This window comes from Myotis brandtii, unplaced genomic scaffold, assembly GCF_000412655.1.
Source record: "Myotis brandtii unplaced genomic scaffold, ASM41265v1 scaffold123, whole genome shotgun sequence".
NCBI classification, from domain to species: Eukaryota; Metazoa; Chordata; class Mammalia; order Chiroptera; family Vespertilionidae; genus Myotis; species Myotis brandtii.
In genome coordinates, this window is record NW_005354291.1 from 11,157,225 (window position 1) to 11,171,363 (window position 14,139).

Consider the following 14,139-nt stretch of genomic DNA (forward strand, 5'->3'; position numbering starts at 1 on the left):
GGTAGCATGATAACATAAGGGAAAGAAATAGTCTGTTCTACTTAAGAGGATTAAAGATTCATAAAGGAGAGGAAAGATTTATATCATAAAACAGATCCAGTGCTACCTGAATATTTAAATACAGTGGCTCCAATATAAAATGTAGTCTGTATTTTGGACCATGGACTGAGTACCAATTTAATATTTAAGCAAATACTCATTGAGTACTTATTCTGTATTAGGAATGGGAGGTATTGTAGGGAAAGGAAGGTGGGGATGGGTTGGATTGGACCTGATCCTATCTCATGGAGCTTACAGCCTACGGAGAGAAGTTGACAATAAACCAGTAAACAGACAGGTAAATATCCAATTAGCATGAGGGGAGAGAACAGGGTCCTATTAAAAATATTATTAGAAATCTAAGTGGAGTAGGGGAGATTTTATGGAAGGCCTGTCTATGGAACTGACATTTAGGCCAAGTCTTCTAAGGGCTGGGTGAAGAATGAGGGCAAGGGTGTTTCAGGCATAGAAAGCAGATGTACTAGATCGCCCAGGGCTGATAAACTTGCTGTGTCAGTCTGGAGTTTAGTTTGTACCTGAGGGTCTGGTGGGGAAACACATCTGCACAGATGGACAGGGGCCTGCGCAAGTAGGGCCTGGTGCTGTATAGGAAGACATCTAGATTGTATTCCAATCCCAATGGGAAGCTATTAAAGGATTTTGAACAGGAGAATAGCATCACGTAATTTATGTTTTGAAAAGATTACTCTGGCTTCAGGGACTTTGGAGAAAGCCAAAAATAGAAAGGAGGAGACAAATTAGAAAACCTGTCCATTGGCTCCAACAGCAGGTAAAGGTGGCTTGGACCAGGGTGGCAGTAGAGGAAATAAAGAGAAGCAGAGATCTTGGAGATATGTTTGAGAACAAAAAGACATTGTCTTCTCCGGAAGCTAGTAGTCTGGACTTTTCCAATAAGTAAATTCATCTTCCTTTAAGGCACAGGTGCAGGTCAGGCTCTCTGGCCTCCAATTGCAGCTCTGAGACTTGCTAGCTGTCTGACCTCGGGCAAAACCTTAAGCACTCCCTGCCTCCGTCCCCTTCACAGTAAAATGTGAATAATGATAATACTGCATAGGAGGGTGTGAGGGTTAAATGACTAAGTCCATTTAAGGCTTCAGAACAGTACCTGACACAAAGTAGTCACTATGTAAATGTTTTTACTGCTTTACTCTGTAAAATATGTGTTGCTAGGCACTTTGTCCAAATATTGCAAGTTTTTTTTGTTTATGGGCTCACAGGTGGTAATGGGGAACATCAAATCTAGAAATTAACAGATGGATAGAATTTTAGTTTTCTGCCATACTACTTAATCCTTTCTGATAATATTTGTTTATACACATATGTGCTTACACAGAACCTTTTTTGGGAATCACATCAAACATGGATCTTCTTGCCCTTAGGGCCATCTATTAGGGAACCTTAATCCTGACCAAGGCTTTGTCATCATTAATAACAATTTGAGCTAAAACACACTAGATATATTAAATATCAGTTATCACAACAAATCCTTGTTCATGATCTTAATATGTAAAAGAATTTTGAAGGATTATTAAGATCACTTTAAGGTTCTTAAAATTTTTAAATAGAAAGAAGGTCAGAGGATTTGATCCAATGTTTTCTTTTTTTTTTCCTGTAACAAATGAGGCAAATAAATGTTTGAAAACCTCACTAAAATCTTCAAGTCAAGGCCTCAGGTGACATGTGTCCTGTGAGAGAAAGAAAATATTTTATTCATCTTCTTTTACTTACTGTTTATCTCCTGACAAGAAATCAAAATTATACAGGGTAGCCAAGAAGGGGAATAAAAATCACAATAATGCAGACTGAGGTGTGCATGGAAGCTGGGAGGAGCAGCCACACCTCCCCCTTGCAGGTGATGTTCAATATATGAGAACAGATGCTATGAATATGAACTGACTCCATCTCCTTCTTGCCTCTTCAATTGCATAAGACATGTTGATGTATATCCTTGGATAAGTAATTTTGGGGCCAAAATGAAGCATATGTACCCTTTAGACAGATTAAAATGTGTGTATTGGATCTGGTTTGCAAAACCAGCAAAGTAATTCATGACAATGTGTATACAGAAGGTGCCCACAAAATTGTCTCTGCCCATTGGAATCAACTCAAAGCTGTGGACTCTAAAACAAATGGAGCCAAATACTAATCTTACAGTTTACCATAGCGATTGCTTCCTTTTCAAACCAGCCAGAGAGTAATTTCTATTTCAGACACACACATCTCAATTACTGTTTCAGGATTATCCATCCTACACAGCCTTTGGCCAAAACCAGTATGCACAGTATTACTCCGCATCAACGTATGGAGCATATATGACATCAAATAACACAGCTGATGGCACATCGTCCTCAACCTCAACCTATCAGTTGCAGGAATCTCTCCCAGGACTGACTAGCCAACCAGGTACAGATCTTCATCCAGGTGAAATACTTTCATATGTTTTGTTGTGTCTAATAATATGGAGAAAATAGACATTTCAGAAATAAGACTGAAAGCTCCCAGATGATTATGCTGATGTTTAATCTGTGCTAGTACCACTGCGTAAGATGACATTCTGGCATTTGGAAAACACTTCTTTTAGATGTGGAGCAGTTAGGAGATTTAGATTTTAAACTTAAATGGCAGTGTGTATGTGAATATAAGTAGATATAAAAAGGTCAGTGGGCCTTTTGCCAGACTATTTTGTGACCGTCTTAACAACATAGAAAAGTTGTAGTATTATCTTCTTTGGATATAACTGACCATATGTCCTTTATGCTTGAGAGACTGCATAGTTCCTTCACCTTCATGAGGCATCAGTGCCTCCAATCAGTGAATGTTCCCTACCTTCCTAGGATTTTTAGGATCATTGCTAAGTAGTCTAATATCTTTGCCTAGTCAGCACGTATTTAAAATCCATTGTATTTTTTGTTGTCTGAAACTTATCTGTATTCTTATTGGAATTATATTTGCTGACACATATTTAACCCAGCTGAAACATTTCGAGTTAAAAGCAAATTTAATAGAAATTCATCATAATCCCAATAAAAATTCCAGCAGGACTTTTTGGAGAAATGATCAAGGTGACTCTAAAATTACAAGGAAAGGCAAAGAAACTAGAATAGCCAAAATAATTTTGCAAAGTTTGAGGGCTCACATTGCCTGATTTCAAGACTTATTATAAAGAATAGTCATCAAGAATGTGTGGTATTGGCAAAAGGACACATACTTGGAGCAATGGAATAGAACAGAGGGTCCAGATATAGACTGACTTACATACACTGGAAAATGGGTTTTGACAAAAGTGCAACGGCAATTGGAGAATGAATAGGTATTTGTTTGTTTGTTTGAGGGTTTTAAATTTTTTATTTTATTTTTTCCATCACAATTAATCCCCTCTATGCACTCTTCCACCTCCACCCATCCCCTGCTTCTGCCATCATGACACTGTTGTCCATGAATTATCTTTTTTTTTCATTTTTGCTCAATCTCTCACCCCTCCCCACCCCATTCTCCTTGGACATGCATAAGCAAAATTTTTAAAAACACACAAAACTAACAAACAATAAAATCTTCCAGAATCTTGACTCTTAATTCACACCATATACAATAAATACATGTCAAAACTAAAACTATAAAACTTCTAGAAGAAGACTTGGGGGAAATTTTGTGGCCTTGGGTTATGTAAAGATTTTATAGATATGATAGATAATATTCAGATCTTATCAGATTTTCTGCTTAATTTAAAGAAGAAATTATTTCTACTTGGAACTATATTATTATCTCAACCAAAACCATAACAATACACAAGTCTGGATTTTTAAGGTATTCTGTAATCTCAGAACTTTAGTCAAGATACTTTAAGTTTGATTTTGTCTTTCAGATCTTGCATGCATACAAAAAGTAAACTAGTTCGTAACTATGAGATTTTTCTTTATTATTATTGATGAACTTTGAGCTATTTAGTTTAACGGTATGAAAATTATTTCCTATTAACCAACTCTGCATTTTGGAATTAAATCAGAGACCTAGCAATTAAATCCACAATTTTTCATAAATCATTTTCTGTTGACTACTCTCATTTTTAAAAGAGAAACATACTTCATGTTCTATAAGAGACAGCTGGTTGTTTTGATTTAGCGATAAACCCTAATGAAATAAAGTTGGATTTAAAAATCTAAAGCATGGAAGGTACAGTTATTCATTACTGTACTGATTAAAGGATAATTATTCAATCATGTATGGTGTTGGCCCAAGAAAATGCCTAAGGTAGTTGGTAATGACTGATGTTATTTGGAAATTGCAAATAGCATCCAGTTATTACTTTACCTTATTAGGTAGTTTGACAGTGTATTTAAAAGAAACATTACTATGTTGATTAAGAACAGATATTTTAGTTCATTATCTTTATAAAGACCTCTCTCTGCTTTTAACATAAAGATTATCTTAGGTATATTATCATTTTGATTTGCATTCAGAAAGTGATGACTGATTAGTACATGAAAATTTGAGATATTTTTATAGCTCCTTTTTAAAATATTTTAAACATCTTTAACATTATATATATTTAGTCATTTGTAACAATATTATCCTTTACTCTGAGCCCTTGGCAGACATTACAATACATTAGCTGATTAAATTTTACAAGTGCTTCAGAAAAGTAAGGGATATAGTAAGATCACTTCGCTCTTTGAAAAGAAGCCAGTTTCTTAGGCAGAACTCAGTAGACTTTCCATAGCTTCATGGCATTTCACTTAAGGACAGGAAGGAAACAAAGTGCTAATTCAGTTCGTGGAAGCTGACCAGAGGATTTAGGTAGAAAGAACTGACCACATTTAACTCCTCCGCCAACCTGCATTTCCCATACCTGCAGCCTTAATGTGCCCTAGTGCAATTACCTGAGAGAAATTATTTGGCAGAGGCCCTGGAATTGACAGCTTTCTCCTTAAAAAAAAAAGTGTCAATAAATGTTTAATGACCAGTTGAGCTCAAGTTCCTGGTTTTACCCTTTATCAGAAAAAAAGGATAGCATCTTCAAAAGCTATAGAGGTCAGAATAGTTCCACCTGGATGGTTGCTATAGGAGTCCAGATACTGCTGTGGCCTCTTCAGGACCTGCTCTTTTACTATAAACTTCTTTTTTTAAATTTCTTTATTGATTAAGGTATTACATATGTGTCCTTATCCCCCCACTGCCCCCCCACACCCATACTCATGCCCTCACCCCCCTGGTGTCTGTGTCCATTGGTTAGGCTTATATGCATGCATACAAGTCCTTTGGTTGATCTCTCTCCCTTACCCCCACCCTCCCCTACCTTCCCTCTAAGGTTTGACAGTCTGATCAATGCGTCTCTGTCTCTGGATCTGTTTTGTTCATTAGTTTAGTTCTTTTGATGAATTTCTTGGCTTTCACTTTCACAAATTGTATAAAGTCTGTATAATTCTTGATTAGTAAAAACAGATACAGGTTTGTAATCAAGACTGTTCGTTTGCAGTTTGGAGGAGTAAGTATAGCCTAGTGGTTAAGGCAGCAGTTCTGAAATCATATCACAATTCCGCACACAAACTATTTCATCTTGGTAAGTTAAGTCCCACATGTCTCCAGTTTTCCCAAGATTAAAAGAGGATAATGAAAGCCCAGATTCACGGAGTCAAAGTGAGGTTTATATCATATAGCTATAGACATAGATGCAGATATAGATAAAGAATGTTTCACAATAAAGAGTGCTTACAAATCAATAAGGAAAAGAGAACCCAATTTTAAAAATGGGCAAAAGATGTAAAAACACATATCAAAAAAAGAAGATACCAAATGGGAAATTAGCATACAAAAAAGTGTTTCACATCATTTCTCATCAAGAAAATGCTAATTAAATCTACAATAATATACCACCATACCCCCACAATGACTAATGTAACAAAGACTAGCAATATCAAGTATTGGCAAGAATGTCAAGCAACTAGAATTCTCATTGCTAGGAGGAGAGTGAATTAATACAACCACTTTGGAAAAAGGTGATCAGAGCTTGTTAAACATGGACATATGCCTTTCCTCTGACCCAGCAGTCCCACTGCTAGGTATATATACCTTAGAGAAATGGGAGCTAAGTCCACAAAGACAAGAACAAGAAAGTTTATAGCAGCTTTATTCATAGTTGCCTAAAATTATGAATAATCCAAATGTATATCAACAGAATGATAAATTAAGCATATATATACTAGTACATATATATTGAAGTTCTAGCCACATTAAGGAAAGAACAGATGACTGCCCCAAGCTACAAATGTGAATCAATCACACAGACATAATGAGCAGTGAATAAAGTCAAACATATTTTAATAAACATTTTAAAAGGAAAAAGACAGTACATGAAAAAAAATACTTAAGGTTGAATACATATGGAGCTGCTCCTCTTAGTTCTTTAAACAAGCTATCAGAACACTGCTGTCCATATTGTGTCCAAATTTTTAGAGCCCTTTTAAGATCTTGCAATAACTTGGAAAGAATCAGTGGTATCAAGTCCCATTTTTATTGAAACCCAAACACTTCTTATAAATACTCCTTCCCCTGCCCCTCCTGCTCTTTTCATTCCCTTGCTGTTGGCTCCCAATTTATTGGAATAGCTGAGTTGTTTCTGCCAAACTCCTTCTTTATGGATCCAGTCAACCATCAACCACCCATAACAGCACAGTGACTTGGGGATTTTGCAAGTTTTTGTCCTTTCAGCCCTTGTACTGTTGCAAGAACAAAGCTGCTTTGTGATATTTAACACCTGAAAAATGATCTAGAATGAAGAGAAAAACAGGTTGTATGGAATGTCATCCCAAAAATATTATTATAAGCTTATTTAATAAATTAGGGTTAATTATAACCTACATTTTATTTGAAAGAGAACATTTGACTTGCAGGACATAGTAGCCTTAGGAAAATTCTGTTAAAAAACAACAACTAAACAAAAAAAAATGTTGTGATATATTTGGAAGTTGGTGCGTGTTTAAATACCTAAAGCCTAATTAATGCCTATGCAAGTAAACTAAAACATGATTTACTGTAAGATAGGGCTACATTTAACCTCATTACTAAAACTTTTTATTATGCTGTCTACTCTCACACAGTTGATAGCAGAGGTCCACACAATGAACTGTGCTAGCAATGTTTTAAGAGCAAATGATATTTGGAGCACAGACATACTTTTCGATGCTGTCCTGACATGCACAATGTTTCCCAAAGATGTTATAACTGTTACAAATGACTACAAGCTAGCTATGCAGAATTTACTATTATTTAGAACATCTCAGAAAAAATAATACCTACGTGTTATGTAGTTTGTTCAGATTTGATTATTTATATTAAAACTGTTCAGCTGTCCTCAAAATTATTTTACTTTAATTTCACGGTAAAGCATGCTAGTCATAGCATCTTTATGTTTAAAATTGCATAACCTAAATTTAATATAGTTTGCCATCAGACTCTCCTAGAAGTTTTTACTTTGTGCATATTAATTAAATCCAATTAAATGTAAACCAGCTCTATCTCAATAATTCAAAAAAGTATTATGCTTTAATATAACACATACACACACACACACACACACACACACACACACACACACACACCCGAGAGAGAGAGAGATTGTGAAAAACGTAGGATAAATCTGACTCTTGTTAATTTTGAGGTTTTGCTGTACTTCACTGTTGCCTCCATTTGTTTATCTTAACACACCTCAGCCCCCCATATTCACACAGATTTGCCACTGCTCAGTACTTCCTACCTCATAAGATGCTCCACCATTAGCTTTAGACATGCCAGATTTTAAGGTATCTGTGGGACATGAAGAAATCAATCAGATACAAAGTCTGAAACTTAGGATATAGCCTGGTTGGGGATATAGATTTTTTTAACAGTCATCACACAGAGGGTGATTAACATCATGGATCACCCAGATGATGTGGCATGAGAAGGACAGTGATCAAAGCATGGAACTTGTAAATACCAACATATAAGGAATGAGAGAAAAAAAGGAGTCCAGGTCTCTTAGGAAGAGAAGGTGAGAGAGATCCTTGACTTAGGAGAGTGCATGGTGTCAGCTGCCAAATAATGGTCTGAGGGGTGCTGTTTAAGAGGATCAAACCCAGCATGGAGATCCAAGAATATAAGATCTGAGTCTATTGCATTTGTCAATGAGGTAATTATTGGGACTTTGCATCAGAGTAGTTTTACAGTTTTGGTGAACTGAAGCTAATTGATGACAAATCGGCTGTCAGGAAGTGGAGAGAGATGTGCTGTCCAGCACTGTAGCTGCTGGCCACATGCGGCTATTGAGCACATGCCCTGTGGCCAGTACAGATTGAGGTCCGCTGTGTAAGCTACACACAGGACTTTAATACAAAAAAAGAGATTATGTAAAGCATGTCACTGATAATTTTATAAGGATTACATGTTGAAATGGATATTTTGGATAAATTAGGTCAATTAACATATATAAATAAAGTTAATTTTACATGTTTCTTTTTACGTTTTTTAATGAGGCTTCCAGAAAATTTTAAATTATATATGTGGTTACATTTGTTGTTCGCATTGTATCTCTGTCAGACAGCACTGGTATGCACTATTCTTTTAAGAAGTGTCATTTTAAAAAATAAGATAGCAAGCAGATAGCTTCTAGATGGAAATGTGAGGTCAAAGGGAAGGACTTTTAAACTTGCCTATGACCCCAGAAGAGGAAGAGGTTGGCCGGAAGATGAGACAGGGTTTGACTAATGGAGCAAGATTCCTGAAGAGGTGGGGTAGAGGAGTCAAGTTTGCATGGAATTGATCCACAAGACATTTCATCCTCTGAACTCTGATGTAAGGAGGTGAGAACAGATTTAAATTTAGATAAATATATAGGTGGGGGTAGAAATTGGAAGTTGAAGGCATATGGAGTATAAAAGGTGTTCAGGTCTAATAGATCACAGAGACTGAAACTTGGGAGGGATTTGTCTGACCTACAGACAGATTTTTTTGTCCCTTTAGAATTTTGGGTTTTGGGAGTATAAATCAATCAATCTCTCTCTCTCTTTCTCTCTCTCTCTCTCTCCTCTCTCGTCCTAAGATTTCTGTTCAATAAGAGTTTAAGATTATTAATAATGAAGACTCATGCCTAATCTAAAAATGAAGTGCTATTTGTGATGTAACTTATGTATTTTTAGGAGAGTTTGATACTGTGCAGAGCCCCTCCACACCCATTAAAGATCTTGATGAGAGAACATGTAGGAGTTCTGGGTCCAAGTCCCGAGGAAGAGGCCGGAAAAATAACCCCTCCCCACCTCCCGACAGTGACCTGGAGGTATGCTGACTCATCCTCAAAGAGTGTAATATAATGTTTTATTTTTATTGAATACATATTCTATACTTACAGTTTCATAACGCTTCAAACTTTAAAATGTAGTGGGCATTTCACAGCTGAAAGTTTGAGATTTCACCCATTGTAATGGCCAAATTTAAAAAAAAAAAACACTTAAAAGTGATAATGAGTTACAAATTCTAGGTCTGAGATAATTGCATCTTTTGGTCCATGTTGGTACAAACAAATTTTAAAAATAACTGTTTCTGGGGTAATTTTCTGAGAAACACTTCATTTGGTGGTACTAATGTAATGAAAGATAGTTATATGGGTCAATTAATTTTAAAAGGTAAAATTAATCTGTATGAAAATGAAAAGTTATCTTCTGAAAATAGAAAAAAAAATTCCCATCATCTGATACAGGTTAAAATTTTTAGATCTGTAAAAATTTTCATGAGCCTTTTTTTTTCTGGTTGAAAGCTCTTTTGAGATATAGCCATACAAAACAGGTTGACTTTTATTATAAAACATCAGGAGACACTATTCTTAACCTTAATCTGTTACTTCTTAAACAACTGCCTACTTCTGATACCGAATTTTGGGACTGGAACCCAGATTCTTTGTCCGCCAGAATCAAAGAATGAATCCAAGGACAGAAAGTGGTATAGCAAAGGTGGAAATTTATTGATGAATAGATACAGACTCCCACGTGGGGTGAGGGAATAGTCCCACAGAATGAACTCCCATGTAGGGAGGGGGAAAGGGTCCCACTGGGTTCCTTTTCCCTATGGTTTATAAAGGCTGCAGTTCCTGTGTTCTGATATCCCCTCTCATTGGTCAATATTCCCCTTTGAATTGGTTACTATAGTGATTTCTAAGCCCCTCCTTCCTCATAGTCCTTCCATTCCTCTGGGCTTTCTTCTTTTCCATCTGAATGAAGGGCTTCCTTCTCTTTATTTTGTAAATATAGACCTTTCTTGGCTACTTTCAGTTCTCTTGTCTTATGTAAATGCAACTGTTGCTGCTCCCTTGTCTTACGGAGATGTAAGTGCACCTGGCTTCCTTGTGTTATGGAAATGCACCTTCTCCCAGTCTGCAGCCCCGTGCTTTTCCATGGACCCCAATTCCAAAAAATCCCTAAGCCTGCCTATGTTCCCCCTAAAATTCCTGCTTCACTTCAATTAAGAAAAAACATTAAATTTCCAGATTTGGTCAAGTTAAGTAGTAGTCATTACACCTTTTTCATGAGAGATCATTTCCTTTACCTGAACAACAGTAGCAGATTCAAATGCATTCAGGGACTTGGCAGGTGACAATCCCTGGGTGAACTGGGCTAGGAAGCCAGCCTACTGAGAGAGCAGAGAGCATTGGCCCAATCAAAAGGGGCCCACCCCTCCCTGTGGCACCTCAGCCAGCATTGCTACAGCTTCCAGTTTCTCTGCTACAGTGAGAACCCTGAAGTTTGTTTGAAATTTCCTAATCTTAAAAAGTTGATCAATAATTTGAAATATTTCACTGTGCAGACCAAACAACCCACCTGATGGTCTAAGCTGACTCAAGAGCTCACACTTGGTAATATGTATTTAGGGATTATTACTGAGTCTTTTAAATATTTTTAAAATTTTAATTCTTTGAATGTATTGTAAAATATCACAAATCTATGAGGTATAACACTTTAAGATAGAGTTTCAAGTTCACTTCTATCACAAAGTCCAAATGTGTCTTTTGGGGTATTAACTGCAAATAAATATTTGGGTGAATTTCTTCAAATTAGGATATCTGATTTTTAAGCTTATTGTTTGTATAACTCTTGCTTCTCAGGTTTTAAGGGGTTAGATCTGGAAAATTTGGGGGGAAAAATTAATGGCACAGCATAGGTTTCTCTAAAATGGTATCAAGAGTATATCCAACAACAAAATGAGATGCTTTTTACTTATACAGAGATTTTTGCTTCCTTATAATTTAGTAATTCTTTGATATTTATCTTTTTTCTTCAGCGTGTGTTTGTCTGGGACTTGGATGAAACCATCATTGTTTTTCATTCACTGCTCACAGGTTCTTATGCCCAGAAGTACGGCAAGGTAAGTAATCAAGACATTTTACCCCAAGAAACCTTGCTAGAATTTTATTTTGCTGAAAAATCAAGAGCCATTTAAAAATATATTTAGCCATCTGGGTGGCTCTATTGATAGAGCATTTTCTGTGCATGAAAGGTTGTGGTTCAATTCCTGATCTGGGCACATACCTGATCCCCAATTGGAGCACGAGCCAAAGGCAGCCAATGTTTCTATTTCACATATATGTCTCTTTCTCTCTCTCTCCCTCTCTTTCTCTCTCCCTCTCTCTCTCTCTCCCTTCCTTTCTAAAAAATCTATCAAAAAACATATTTTTGGGTGAGAATTAAAGGATAATTAGAAAAAAATACATTTAAGTGGTTTCATTGCAGTCGATCAAATCTGCTCTTAATTATTTCTTTCTACTAGCCCATCATTTCTTTATGTGAATTGGGAAATTTCACAAAACTAATAAAAAATTGCATTCTTGTTTCTTCTTCATTATTGAGTTTTCTACATTGAAATCAAGCTTATTACTTTGCTATAATTATTTTATAAAATTTTTGTAAGTCGAAATAGACTTTAAGCATATAAAATTACTATGTGTGTGTGTATATATATATATATATATAACCATTAAGACCGAAGGACCAAACAACCAGTCACTATGATGCTCACTGACCACCAGGGGAAGACGCTCAATGCAGGAGCTGCCCCCTTATGGTCAGTGCACTCCCACAGTCAACCTCCTGTGATCCCTCCCCCAACCCCCTCTAGCTGTCCAGCCCCAATCTCCCCATAGGGACTGGGCGAGACGGCCCCTCATTGGCCCCAATCGCCAGCCAGGCAGAGGGACCCTACCTGTGCATGAATTTGTGCACCGGCCCTCTAGGCCTTTAATAAGGGAACTAAAAAATTGCTTGATTTGTTGCCCCAAATGTTGCTATAAAATGCTGTTTGGAATAAGGAAGTAATCTTTTGTCGCTCAACCACTGAGCCACGCTGGCTGGATGCTGTCATTGTCATAGTGGGCTAGCTTCTTATAACCGTGTTGTTACACACCTGTGTGAGTGCTTTTTCAAAGATTGATGAAACTGCAACAGGCTTTTCAGCTGGAAACACAATTGTTTATGTCATTACTATTTGTGTCTTTGACTCTATAGGATTCATAATTTAACAAGAGTCAATTCAAAGCATGGTGGCCCTCCTTCAGTTACCGGTTTCAAAGTTGTATCTGACTTTGGTTCACACATACAGAATTGTCTTCCTATTTCTTTGTAGTGTCACATTATTTAATAGGGTCTTATGTCAGCTCAATGTGCAGTTTTTAGCAAGTTTGTTAAACTTTGTCTTCTAGATTAGTAATGAAGAATTGCACTCATGTTCTTCCTCCTAAAATGCAACCTTGGTGAATCTGCGGGGCATTTGATGTTTAGTGTAGGTAATGAATGCTGCTAAACTGATATGAAAAGTAACAATTTTGTTTAATGACCATTTAGAAGAAGGAGTCTTAGTCCCTTCATCGCAATCATTGTCATCTAAAACATTGAGCAAGATGCATGCATATGTGCCAGAAACACACAAGATGCTCAGCTGAAATAAGGAAAGAAAATGTTAGTGTATGAGTATACACACACACACACACACAAACACACACACACGTACACACACACTTGTATCTTGAAGTTTCTATTGTTGTCTGTTTCATAAAGCACATACTTTGTAAACACATGCATATGATTATAATTTAAAGAATCGGTATATAATTAATAAGTAAATTATACTACACATAAATTTGGTGTGCATGCCAAAATTATATTACTGATAGAGTATACCATCTAAAAAGTTTCCAGACAATAATCTAAAGCATTTCTTATGGAATAATTTTGACTTATGAGTAGTACACAGTAAATTCTGTTGAACTGATTACAATATTTTTGTGCAGCTAGTTTCATATTAGATAAACATTTAAAATAAACAATCTAACTTGAATACATGAATTCAAATAAAGTTCCCTTCAAAATGGTCACCATCAGTGTCTATATCTAAATATCTGTGTTGCTTCCATTATGCCATATCAGTGGTAGAACTAATCTTTTTTGCAATTATCTTTAGCTTTTTAAAATATTTCCTGACTTCAGACCTTCATTCTTCCATGTAATTTTGATCTTTAGAAATAAGATCATTTGAACCCAAGGCAATGAATAAGGAGCGTAGTAAAAATATCATTTTTTTTTTGTCAAAAATACCATAAAGTTGCTTCCATCCCAGGACTGAGCATGGACTTCCATTTGGGATAATTAGGGGGGTGCCAATAAAGAGCTGAGGAGGGTGAACCATCAAAAAGAAATGAAGCTGCTTTTCTTGAGTGACTCATAAACTGGCTCTAAGAATAATTCCAAAAGCAAAGTTCTCACACTTCCCTCCGCAGTGGCGCATCACTGCGATTAACCTGTCCCCTCCCCACATGGCAGCCTGGACACACAGCTTTCATTTCACATACAAGTTCCACTATTTTAAAGTATTGTCAGAAGCTTTGTTTGAATACAAAATGGACACATTTTCTATGCTTATAGTTGCTTAAAATAGCAGAGTTTTCCAGAAGGGTGGCACAAAGCTAGGGGAAGAAGGAAACCAATGTTTTATGTAATGCCCACGATGTGCCAGGCAATAAGTGTCACCATTTTAAGGGGTAGGTTATTCGCCCCAATCTGTAGATGA

The 14,139-nt window shown here is 36.5% G+C and overlaps 1 protein-coding gene across 5 annotated transcripts in view; it reads left to right on the top strand.

Moving 5' to 3' along the window:
* Window positions 1-14,139, top strand: part of EYA4 (EYA transcriptional coactivator and phosphatase 4) — a 233,608-nt gene that overhangs the window by 191,290 nt on the left and 28,179 nt on the right. For 3 of the 5 annotated variants that reach the window (XM_014533837.1, XM_014533836.1, XM_014533838.1), the window contains 3 exons: window positions 2,298-2,463; window positions 9,231-9,367; window positions 11,362-11,445. In XM_014533837.1, the coding sequence (XP_014389323.1) occupies window positions 2,298-2,463; window positions 9,231-9,367; window positions 11,362-11,445 (387 nt within the window). Of the gene's footprint in view, window positions 1-2,297; window positions 2,482-9,230; window positions 9,368-11,361; window positions 11,446-14,139 lie in introns of all 5 variants that reach the window. The other 2 variants (XM_014533835.1, XM_014533834.1) reach the window with 1 other exon arrangement.